This window comes from Equus przewalskii, chromosome 22 (assembly GCF_037783145.1).
Source record: "Equus przewalskii isolate Varuska chromosome 22, EquPr2, whole genome shotgun sequence".
Classification (NCBI taxonomy): domain Eukaryota; kingdom Metazoa; phylum Chordata; class Mammalia; order Perissodactyla; family Equidae; genus Equus; species Equus przewalskii.
Window position 1 is genome coordinate 641,952 of NC_091852.1, and position 12,662 is coordinate 654,613.

The 12,662-nt window shown below is 37.9% G+C and overlaps 1 protein-coding gene across 45 annotated transcripts in view; it reads left to right on the plus strand.

Annotated features, from left to right (window-relative positions):
* Positions 1 to 12,662, plus strand: part of CDC14B (cell division cycle 14B) — a 92,600-nt gene that overhangs the window by 40,387 nt on the left and 39,551 nt on the right. For all 45 annotated transcript variants that reach the window (XR_011531385.1, XR_011531386.1, XR_011531387.1 and 42 more), the window contains one exon: positions 11,307 to 11,383. Coding sequence is in view for 37 of the 45 variants with exons in the window: in XM_070589881.1 (XP_070445982.1) it covers positions 11,307 to 11,383 (77 nt within the window). In the remaining 8 variants the exon portion in view is untranslated. The remainder of the gene's footprint in view (positions 1 to 11,306; positions 11,384 to 12,662) is intronic.

The window sequence follows — 12,662 nt, forward strand, 5'->3', positions numbered from 1 at the left end:
CATCACATGAGGTAAGAGTGCTTTTTCATTTGAGTACAGGCAATTTTTTCCCAACTAATGTGTGATTCTAAGGTCATCTCCATTCTCATCAAAACATCTAGCAGGAGGACATGGCCTGTTAGTATTGTAGGAAAATAGTAACATGCTATGTGGATCACATATGACACTGAGTGTCTATTTGGGTCATGGAAAGTGTGCTTTGAAATAGCCAGGACTTAAACAAGAATTATGAATTTCATTTATTTGTAAATATCATGGAAGATCTTTGTTTTTTTAGAGCCAAATTTTATCCAGCGCCTCCTGCATTCATCTGCAGGAGCATCTTAGCAACAGTTTTTCCTGAGTAAGCTAAGAGCTCTCCAGAGTAGTGTCCTTCCTCTTTTCAGTGGTGTGGAAGCTAGCTGCTCCAGTCAATGGAGAGGGAGAGTAATTGGATGTTTCTACTACTCCTGCCCACCATAAGTGTAATAGTTACACTCCTGGATTAAAAAAGGATTGTCTTGGGACTTCTTTAGATAAGTTCTTTCTTCCCCTAACTTGCCATTTGCTTCTGTCATGCTTTCTTCCTTTTTAAAATTACTTTCTGGTATATAGTTTGATAATCTAGAATTTACAATGATTAGACCAAAAGTTGGTTGCACTAGTTGAAATTGCACCTCAAAATCTAAGAATTTCCTTTTCTGTGTTTGTCATTGACAACAGTGATTAAGGCCTTTTTTGGTTTCGTTTTCCTACCTGTGCTCACAACAGTAGTTGAGAGAAATGTTTCTGAGGTAACTTTAAGTTTAATATCATCTCTGAGTGTATGAAACACAGGTTATTGATTATGCCTATTAAAATTTGATGTTTTAAGCTTACTCAGATGTGATGTTTTTGTTTGTTTGTCTCCATCTCTCCTATTGTTTATTATGCTTAATGGCAAAAATCTTTAGGAAAAAAGAAGAGCCTGTGTAACCGGGGCATTTGGTCCCACTACTTGGCCAGTCACTGTGGAGAGGAACACCATGGATTAGAGTAAATCGTGACAGCTTTATAGAAAAAAGGACACAGCCACAGTTCTTGAGGCTCATAAAGTATTAAAGGGAACCCTGAGAAATGGCCCTTGGTGGGCCAGCAGAAGTCTTTACACTGCTGAGGAGAAAGTCTGGGGACTGAAGCAGTTCCATTTAGGAGAGCGTGCTGCTGAGTAGAACACACAAAGCTCCTCATGGGTACTTTTGGGTCAGTTGTGTGTGTGTCTCTGGTTAGATGATAGATTCCCAAGATGGTGGGATCTTGAGGAGCCAGACGTGGTGACTTCAGGAAGTGTGAAGAAACCCTCAGAGGGTGGCTGAGGGCGTCGTGGGAACCGAAGGTTGTCTTGAAACAAAACACTTTGATAATTTTATAAATAAGAAATCTCTCTTTTAAACAGAGATTTAAAGGCTCTTGCTTTTGTTGCTGTTTTTTTTACTGCTAGTGCAAAAGCAATAAGTCCCTGGCAATTTATTGATAATGTGTTGGCATATTTGTTCCCAGTTTGGTGTGGCCTTTTGACTTTATGATTGTATTTTGGCATGCAAAAGTTTATTTTTGTACAGTTGGCATATTTTAGATTTAGAGCTCCTTCCAGGATTTTATGCTCCCAGGTTATCGCTGATTTGATTGGTTAGGAAAGTGCCAGGTAAGCAGTTTTGGACGCTCACTTGAGTTCATTCCTCTGCTCAGTTAGAAGCCAGCTTGGCAGGATGGTTACAGCTCTTGGCTGTAGCAAAAGTCTTTTCAGCCATGACTGGCTGGCTAAAGTAGGAGCTTGGAGTGGTGATGACACTAGGTGAGGAAAAAAGAGAAAAACCTTCTAAGAAAAGGAAGTTTATTAGTAGTAGCAAAGGAGTATCAAGATAGAATATGGATGCCTCAAAAGATTATACATCAAAGTAAGTGAAGTTTTGCTCTGGTTGTAGTCTGTTGAATTCTCTGATTAAAGATTTGTAGAGATGAGTGAGGAGAATTCCCTAAAAATTGATCTCCAGGCTTGATAACCTTTTCTGGAGTTGCTGAGGAATTTTGGAGATAGTAAGGCTTGGAGGGTACTCTCGTAATGTTAAGATAAAAACGAGAAATCTGGAGGAAGAATTCTTACAAAGGAAGTATTCCAAATGGACTGACTTTATCTATTTCTGTTCTTTTAAACTCTAGGTCTCTGAAAGGAATCATGCTCCATTCATCCTTGTGTACACAAAAGGACCTAATAGGGAGTGTGGAGGGGGCGTGAGAATAAAGTGTTAATACTTCCATTTGTTTTTTTATCTTAAAGAAAAGGTTAGGCTTTACAAATATTTAAAATGCTCAAATACTTAAAGTAGGATTGACATGCCTGTACTCGTTTTATCCTTTTGTCATATGGTCAGGCGCCATGCGTGGGTTGACTATTGATTTGTCTTCAGTGTATTTCCAAGTATTGCTCTATATTGCTCTAGGAAATGGATTACCAAATATCTGAAATGGTGGAATTTTTGCTAACAAATACGGGTGAGGCTGAAAATCTGTTGTACCACTCACTGTGGAAGAGTTGAAGAACATAAAAGATAACTGCAAGTTTTTCTTTCACAAAAAAGTAAACCATATCATTTTAGGAAATGATAAGTTTGCTGCCTTGTTCTGTGGTAAGTTAGCGACTGTTACCTAGCCAGGTTTTGCAGTGGTGGTACTTAACCTGTCATTTCAAGTAAAGGTGAAAATTTTAAGTGGAAAAGTAAGTACTTTTCAAAACAAATTTATGATTAAGAGAACATTTCAAAAGTAAAAATTAGAAACTTTGTTTTGTTGTAAAAAATGGTGTCACTTATAAAACCTATATTTACACCCTTGAGAAATTTAAAAAATTTTCCTTTTTCAAAAAAAAATATGCTCTTCTATTTATAGAAGCAGGACCTGTGCATATGTATGTGTGTTTATTTACACACAGACATACACTGTAGGTTTTAGGTTCACCAGGACAGCTTATCACCTGCGTTTTTCAGTCAGTGATCTTTCCTTCCATTTTGGTACAGGCTTTATCATCTTTGTACCAGATTATATTCATATTTCTCCAATTGATCCAAAACATCCAAACCAGTGTCTAGTCCAGGACCGTATATTGCATGTGGTGGTTGTGCCCTTAGTCTCTCTCACACGTGATCCCTTTTTGCTAACCCTGATTTAGAAGAGGCCAGACCTACTATCTTGTTCCACTTTTTGAATTTCTCTGGTTTCTTCCTTGTGGTATCTTTTAACTTGTGTCTCCATTCTCTGTATTTCTTGTGAGCTGGAAGTTATATCTAAAGGCTTGTGCATTAGTGGTGTATGTTGCATCACATCAGAATACATGGAATATCTAAATTACCATTAATGATGCTAAAAATGACCACTGGGTTAGGTGCTAACCATTGACTCCCTTCAGTGCGTGGTTTTCTCCTTATGACTTACAGTATTCTGTGCAGGGTTATTTTTGGAACTACTTGTATATTCATTTCCCCATCAACCGTTCATCTAGTGTTTTAAACAACAATTGATAGTACTTGCCTGAGTCAATCATTTTATTAGAGTTTTGGCTTATCAGTTTTCTAATTATTTCATTTATCCTTCATTTTTTTGTTTTTTTAAACATTTTATTTTATTTTTTCTCCCCAAAGCCCCCCCAGTACATAGTTGTATATTCTTCATTGTGGGTCCTTCTAGTTGTGGCATGTGGGAGGCTGCCTCAGTGTGGTTTAATGAGCAGCGCCATGTCCGCGCCCAGGATTCGAACCAATGAAACACTGGGCCGCCTGCAGCGGAGCCCGCGAACTTAACCACTCAGCCGCGGGGCCAGCCCCTCATTCATCCTTCATTTATTAGCTGGCTGGCTTTTATGGGAGTTGAACTTCCCCTCATCCACTTGGGGCTCTTTGGTTACCCTGCAACTAAATTTCCTACCGAAAAGGTAGTAGAATGAGTAGTCATTTCCCTTTAATTACCATTTTTCAAAATAAAGTGATATATTCATAGCTACAAAACAAAATTTTATAACCTGCTTTAAAATCGTCTAAACAAAGTTTCAGTGGGTTTTGAACTCATTTGCTAAACATTTTTAAAATTTGCAGCCCTTTCCATTAGTTTTTAACAACATCTGATTAGCATTTGGGAAGTTGGAAATTTACTACCCAAATGTACATCATTGCTAGATGGGATTAAAAAATGAGTGTAATCATTCCTGCAGTTGCACTTGCATATCATGGTAAAATATCGTTTTTAGTTACTGCACCCATTAAAATCAGGAATTGAAATAGCTGAACTTACAACTGAGCTTTTAAATCGAGATTTTTAAAGAATGAAGCATATCAATGACCTTCACTGTTAAATTGATTAATATTGTAGTAATCAGAGGTTTTTTTAAGCATAGTTACGATACATAATAATTGATTTTAGAAATAATTATCACTGTCTTTTTTCCTTTTAATTTTTTATGTGTGTATTTTATAGTGGAGGCGGTGTATATTACACTAGTAGGTGCAAGCATTCATTTCTAGTTGCAGAAGCGTTATTTGGAAGAGGCCATTGTGTAGTGGATGAAGTTTAGTTTTCAGTTCAGACTGAGCTTTTAATTTCCATTTAGGTAGAGTATGTGGAATAAATTAAGCAGTCACTAAATGTCATTCTCTTTAATTTTCCTGCTTCTGTCTTTCATTATTACTCCTTAAATCTGCTTTTATATTGAAAAACAAGAAAATTACCGTTCTGTCTTACTGGTTTATCAACTTGGGTTATATCTTGCTGCCCCAGCATTTGTATTTTCTTGCAGAGGTACAGTATTCAGCTCTTCCTAAGGTTAAATGTACTTTTGAAGGCTAGCCTGGGAAATTAAACGTCCTTTCTAACATTTTTCTGTGGTTAAAGCATTCTGATGTAAAATAAATGATACAAGCCAACTGTTGGTATATAGCTTGCAAATTTGTGTTCCTCTAATGCTTAATAGATTACTTTGGTAGAGCTAAATGATATCTCTTCAAAATTTATCCCTTATTTTTTATTTTTAAGCAATTTTTATAGCCTGAGAATGGCTTACCTTCTGAACATTTATATTGAAACGTATGATACCTTCCAATATAACATTTAATAGATAACATTTATATATGTTATATTAATATATAACATATAATAGATAACATTTATATTGGAAGGTATGATTCTAGGGATATATTAATTCAGCATCTGTGAGTAGAATCCTAAATTGCATTGAATTTGAGATTGCTTCAGTGGTTATGATAAGAGCTCAGGGACTTAATTTGTTATTTAATGATGATCTTCTGAACCTGTGGTACACTTTTTAAAAAACTGATTTAATTATTTGGACCCAGAGAATGCTGGATTAAACTGGCTACAGGGTGAAGAGATCAGATGAGAAATTAAGACAAGGGGAACAGAGGGGAGAGGACCTGGAAGCAGTTGGTAAGATTTCAGTTCAGCAAACACAGTCTAGACGTGCAACAGAGACCAGAGGACAAAACCAAGTAAGGTAGCCAAAGTCTTTGTAAACACTCCTCCCTGGGCACACACCCTTCCTGGGTGTCTGTGAAAGGCAGGGTGGACAGCACTGGGCAGCTGGAAATAGCAGCCAGGTGCCAGGTAGCAGGAGGTGTGTGGGTGCTACAGAAAGGGGATGTCACAGGCCCCCAGCTGGACTTGGCCCTGCCCTGGGAAAAGCCCTGAGGGAGAGGCTGCTGGCGAATTCACCCCAGCTTTACCTCCCTTTCACCCTAGTGACCTGACTGATATTTCAGCTGCCTGTGATACTTGCTCGTTGGTATTAACTTTAGGAAAGAGTAAAGAGAAATGGCCCTCTGGCCATTTATGATCTTTGATCGCAGGTCTGTTAACCTCTCTGGAATTTTGGATCCCATCCTTATTTCAGTACTTGCTTTAGCTAGTTGGTTTCTTGTCCATAAATGAGGCCTTAGCAGTAGGCCCTCTTCCATCAATAACAAGCAGTGTGATGTTGGATGAGCATTCAACACCACAGGTTGGAAAGTTGTAGCCTTGACAGCTTTATGTAACTCACGAAGTATTTATAAATAGTAGTTTGTTTGTTTTTGCCAGTGTTTAAAAATTAGGAGATTTCATTTAAAAAAATCAAGACTTTTGCTTTGTCTTAAAAAAATGTCTCTCCCCTTCACATATCATATGTCTGTGTGCACGTATACCCAGGGCCAGTTCGTTCACCTCTGTCCACTATCTGCCTTGGTAGAGAGGAGCTTGCCACTCTGGACTTCCACTTATCAACCTCTACTATATAGATAAATAAAAGTAATATGACAAGTTAAAACCACTGAAATACATGGCCATCTGACTTTTTAAAAAGTGATTTAGGATTTTTTTTAATTAGTATTTGTACAGGAGCTGTGAAAATGATTTTATCTTATTTACTTACTTTATCATATAAAATTGTTTATTATGTATAGTTTTTGTTCTGCTCACCTTTTTTATTCAGCAGTTGGATTTTTACGCATACTTCCAACTGGCATTGATTCTTGAACATTCAATGTTGGTCTGAAGGGAGAGACTTTTTAAAAAAAAAAATCAGTCAAGTTCTTGGCATAGGAAAGACTGTGTCATCTAGCTGATGTGAAAATAGTTAAATACTGGAAACATTGTGACATTTCTGCATGAAGAATATTTGAAAATAGTTTACTTGTTTATCAGGCTGCCACATTTGTTGTGGGATTGAAATACCTTCTTATTCTTAACTCTTAGATATGATGACTTGTGTAATGTTTTGGGTTTTTGAACTGTACCAAAGGCTGAATACATAGATTAAGTTTCAAAATGTTCTGTATAACAATAGAAATAAGAAGCACGTGTCTAAATAATTGGGTTTTATTATTTGAGACCAGGATTGTTGGGATTCAAACTGTAGATGATCTCTGATCTTTTTGTTTCAGTCCACTAATTCATCCGTTGCTCAGCTAGCTGCTCCTAGATTTTGAAACATAGATCAGTAATCCAAGGTCAGAGATTTCACAGGGGCTAGGGCAGGCAGATGGTAATTTAAAAAATGGGGTACTGGAAGCCCTAGAAATGGCTGCAGTGTTGTTAGTAAAAAGAACTTTGTACTGTGACATTGAAAAGCACTACTGACTTCTCAAGTGTTTTCTGCCCCAGTATTTCCTTCTTCCTGCGAGATTTGCTGTTCGCTACTTCACAGAGACTCCTTACCCTGGGGAGAGATGAGGACAGGCTCTCTTTACTCATGTTTCCTAAGCCCTGGGGCCTCCTTACCTTTACGTCTCTGCACTTATCACCTGGTTTTTTATTTATTCACTTTTAACAAACTTCTGAAATGATCATTTCCTTACTCACTGTTTATTGTGCTACTGTATTATCTCTTGCTGCCTTACAATTACCCCAACACTTAGTGACTTCAAACAACAGTTAATATTCCCTCAAAGGGTTTCTGTGGAAGGTATCAGGAGTGGCTAACTGGGGGGCTCTGCTTTTGGCTCCACGTGGGCTGCAGTCATCTGAAGACTTTCCTGGGGCTGAGATGGCCCATTCACATGCCTGGCAAGTTAGTGCTGGTAGTTGGCAAGAGGCCTCAGTTCCGTACCACCTGGGTCCCTGAGGGCCCTCACAAAATGACAGCTTGATTCACTTGGAGTGAGGAGTCCAAGAGAAAGCCAGGAGGAAGCCAAGTCTTTAATGAGCTAGCCTCAGAAGTCACACTCTGCCATGACTGCCATATCCTGTTGTTTACACAAGGGTGCCCTATTCGTCATGGGAGGGGACCACAAGAGGGTGGAAATATCAAGAGATGAGCATTAGTGGGGCTGTCTTGGAAGCCAGCTACCACAGCTGTTTAATATCTCTCTTGTTCATCATTTGTTGTTTCCTATTTTTAGATGGCAGTGTGGAATTAGAGTGGCCATTCTATATACATAGCTTCTCAGGAAAGAATTTGAGAAGCACCTAAGCTTCCAAACTGCCAGGAACACAGTGATGGATCATAAAATTGTACTGATTTAGAGTTTACTAATTTAGAATTTCTGCTAGTATGGGAGCCATTTATAGGATTCTTTGTAAGTAACAGATTAGAATAATTTCATTTGGGAAGGTGTTTTGACTGGGGAAGATGAATGGGTATAAAATTGAAAATTATAGATTGTTAGCAAGTATCTCTTTGATAGTTGTGTGTCTTGGTCCTTTTGGGCTGCTGTAACAAAATACCAGAGACTAGGAGGCTTATAAACAGCAGAAATTCATTTCTCACAGTTCTGGAGGCTGAAAGTCTGAGAGCCGGGTGATGGAGAGGTCTGGTGAGGGCTGTCACATGGTGGAAGGGGCTAGAGATCTCTCTGGACCCTCTTTTACAAGACACTAATCCCATTCATGAGAGCTCCACCCTTACAGCTAACCACCTCCCGAAGGCTTCATCTGATACTGCCATCACCATTTGGGGGTTAGTATTTCCATATGTGAGTTTTGGGTGGGATACAAATGTTCAGACCGTAGCATTAAGTAAATAGACTTATTCTAAACCTATAAATTTCCTTCAACTTGTCTCATTACCTAATAGTATCTATTTATGTACAAGCATTTCCCAACTGGATTTAAAAATTACATTTTTTAAAAGTTCATCACTAGGAATTTAGGTTTTGTTCCTCCATAAGAAAAAATGTTACACTATTCTTGTGTTCTTTGAATTGAACTTGTGTTCCAAGGCTAACCCACAATTATTTCATGTATTAGAGACTATTTTTGTTTCGAAAGTCAGAAGGAAATAATACCATTGCAATTTTAGTAATTAAAAAACCAAAGAACTGCAATCTTGAGTAGAAGGAATTATCTTTAGGTGCTTAAGGAAAAATTTATATAATTTGAGAGAAAGTTTAGGGAGAATCTAAAAGAGGTCTCTGGGGTTCATTTAATTAATTAATTTAAATTATGTACATATACACAAATGAATCACACCCTTTTTCACGCTCTTTGGCCTCAAGGGGAGTTTTGATTTGGTTTTGTCTTTTTGGTTTTAGGGATATTGGGGCAGGGTCTGCTAGGAAATCCTAAAATAGAATGGAGAAAAGACAAGACTTTATGATGCTATCTAGTAAGTCTTAGAAGGGAAAGAGCATGTTGGAGACTAGAAGAGAATGAAGACATTTGGGGGGAAAAAAGGGGGCTGGATTTGAAAAATTTTTAATTTTTCGTGCTTAATGCATATAAGTGTAGAGTAAGAATGTATAGACAAATATAATGTGTTGAGTGAGACAATGGATGACCTTTTTTGGTTAATTCGTGACAAATTACAGTGTTCTATGAGTCAGTAATATTGTACTTGAAAATTTGTTTGATCCTAGGTAACAAAGCTTTCCTTTAATCTTGGAATTGATTATTCTTTGTTTTACCTTTTGTGGGTTTGTATGCTGGTATAGATAAATAAATGTTAGAAAAAGATTCTGTATATTTAATTATAGTTTTGTATTCTTTTTGGAGTAAATGGGATGAAATCGTATTGAGAAACAGGCTAGACAGTGGGAAAAATTTTCATAAATTTCCATTTATAAGTCTTAAAACAGAAAATTGAAAAAATGTCCTCTGGAAGCTGAGTCAACTGCTTTGACTAGTTTTAGGATATGTCCTTCTAAGTTTCAGAGATCCTTGCTGGATCTTTCATTTTTATAATTTCTCTTAATTCAATGATATTTTAATATTTACATCAACTTTTTATTAATTATTTAAAATTTTCCTTACTATTATAAGTAGATTTTTGTTGTTAGGGCTGTTGAATTGATTCCGACTTCTAGCGACCCTGTGTACAACAGAGTGGAACCTTGCCTAGTCTTTTTGCACTATCCTCTCACCTTCTTGTACTACATCAGGCCATGCTTCGCTGCTATTCATAGGGTTTTCATGGCCAGTTTTTTCAGAAGTGGGTAGCTAGATCTTTCTTCCTACTCCGTCTTAGTCTGGAAGCTCTGCTGAAGCCTGTCTACCATGGGTGACCCTGCTGGTGTTTGAAATCTGGGTGGCGTAGCTTTCAGCATCACAGAAACACATGGCCACCACAGTGTGATAACCAACAGATGGGTGGTATGGTTCCCTGACTGGGAAATGAACCGGGCTGCAGCGGTGGGAGTGCTGAATCTTAACCACTAGACCACCAGGGCTGGCATAAGATTTAAAGTCAGTGAATTAGCATTGAATCAGAGTCCACATATAATGTATGAACCAGGAGTTACAATGAAATAGAGGACATGGGTCTTCACTTCAGAATGCTCACAATTTGGTTGAGGAAATAATTAATATATATAATATTAAGTAATGGAGACAAAAAGTTTGTGACTAACTTTTTTAGTGATTTCTTTTTGTTAGTCATAATTTAAAGTGTATTAGCCCAAAGTAGGCTTTAGAATTGATTTTGGTGATATTTGCCAAATCTGATGCTTGTGGCCTCTCCCCAACCCCTGCATGTGTGAGTTGAAATGCCCTGCCCTGTAGAAGGATTCTGAGTTGGACAAAGACTTGTGCCTTCAGATAGAATGAACAGGTTACTTGAGAGAAGGAGGAGGAGGAGAGAATGAGACTAGTAAAATGCTTCTGCAACACTAGAAATGAAAAGACAGTGGAACAACATCTATAAACTGTGGAGAGAAAGGACTGCAGACCAAAAATCGTATACATAGTCACTAAGTGTCAGGGCAGAAAACAAACTTTTGGAAATGCAAGGAATACCAACTATGGACCTGAAATGCTGAAGAATCTACTTGAAGTATTCTTCCAGCTGAAAATTGAAGCATACATAGTTCTGAAGATAAAAGAAGCAAATGAGAATAGGAAGTAAATGCAGTTTTATGGGGGACCTGTACAGTATTATAAGTAGTTAAATCTAAATGGATAGAGTTAATCAAAATCTTTGTTCTGCTCTGTCCCTCTCGACCCGTCCCCCAACCCCGTCCCCCCAGACTTCTTTACCGTCATTTCAGTGGTTGAAGGAGATGAGGTTGCAGCATGTGCTCCGTCTAACATTCTTATGTAGAAAATCTCTTTAAAATGCTATACTTGTTACCACAAAACCGTTGTTGTGAAAAGTTGTTGATCAGCACTCCTTTTGCAAGCAACAGAAACCAGACCAGTGACAACAGATTGAAACAAAAAGGAATTCACTGACGGGATGCTGGGGACTCAGAGCATCCTTTGGAAGGCTGGAGAACCAGGCTCAGTTGACTGGCTAGAAATTGTACAAACCTTCACAATGACAGCACTATATCTTCATTTAGAAGTAAATTGCCTTTTTCTTCTCTTTTCAAATGTAGGTTATATATTTGGGGAGAACACCGGAAGAAGCATATAGAATATTAATGTTTGGAGATACATCCTATATTCCTTTCAGGTAAATATAAGAATGATATGGTAGATTCATTTAATCAGGCCCTTGCCAGAAATATCTTGGTGTAGTTGTTTCTGAAAAAAGAAGACCTGGTAAATAGTCATTTTAGGGTGGGTTCAAGTAACATCATAGATCTAGGTTACTTGTCTGTCTTGTGTATCGTTGGATGTTTAGCAGCATCCCTGGCCTCTGCCCTCTAGATGCCAGTAGCACCTCCATGCCCACAGAGTTAATTGTGAAAACCAAAAATGTCTCCAGACATTGCCAGATGTCCCCGGTGGTGGCAGTAGTGTGACAGTGGTCAGTCGCTCCTGCACGAGAACCAGTGCTCTGAAATCAGATGAGAAGCCTGGAGTTGGGAAACTCTAAACTACCACTGAGAGTTTGGGTCCTGAGGAGTTAAGAAATAAGTTTTCCCAATAATCAGTGATTTTCTGGGCAAAGGTGAACCCCTTTTTTCTAGAGGCACCGCCAGCAGAGATAGAGTGAATGAAGTTGCTAATGTAGCACCACTCCTTGAAAAACTAAACGGCTGTGTCATAAAGGTGGTAGATACGTAAGGTCTTCCCTAAATGGCTAACATCCTCGTCCTCATCTCAAACTTACCACGTGATTGTGTTGAAGATATTTTGAAAAAACTTTTTTTTTTTAAAGTCAAATGAAGTTCTAAAAGTTTCCCTACCTGTTTCTGAAAATACTTGATTTAGCTATATAATCTAAATACCTGTATAGTGCTTAATGGGTAATAAATGTGTGAAATAATTTTACTCGTTGCATACTGTATTGGTAATTTCAAATATTGCGTTATTCTTCCACTCACAAATTAGTTAATAGTTTTAGGATTATTGCATATCCCTTGAATGCCTGAAGGTTATGCATCTGACCTCATTGTGGACTAGCTTTGGGGTGGGTCTTCCTAACCTTAGGCAGAATCTCCTTAAAGAACCACATCAGACCGTCCATGGACTTATTCCATGAAATACAGATTTGTTAGGACAGGCTGCAGAGTTCAGTTATATTTTGCACTGGAGACTGTATGTTAGTGATTTAGCAAATTAGAAGAATTGCTTTGACCTCAGTATCAGCCCCTTTCTTCTTAGCTCATGGATCATCTTAAGTATTCTGTTATTTGAGGTGGGTAGGATGAAGTTTCTAAAGTGTGGTGTTCTCCACTTTCTTTCTTTCTTTTTTTTTTTAACTTCTTTTTTTTTCCACTTTCTTTCTCAACCTGTAATATAACAGCTACCATGTACTTCCTTTAGAAGAAATGCTCGTATTGTGT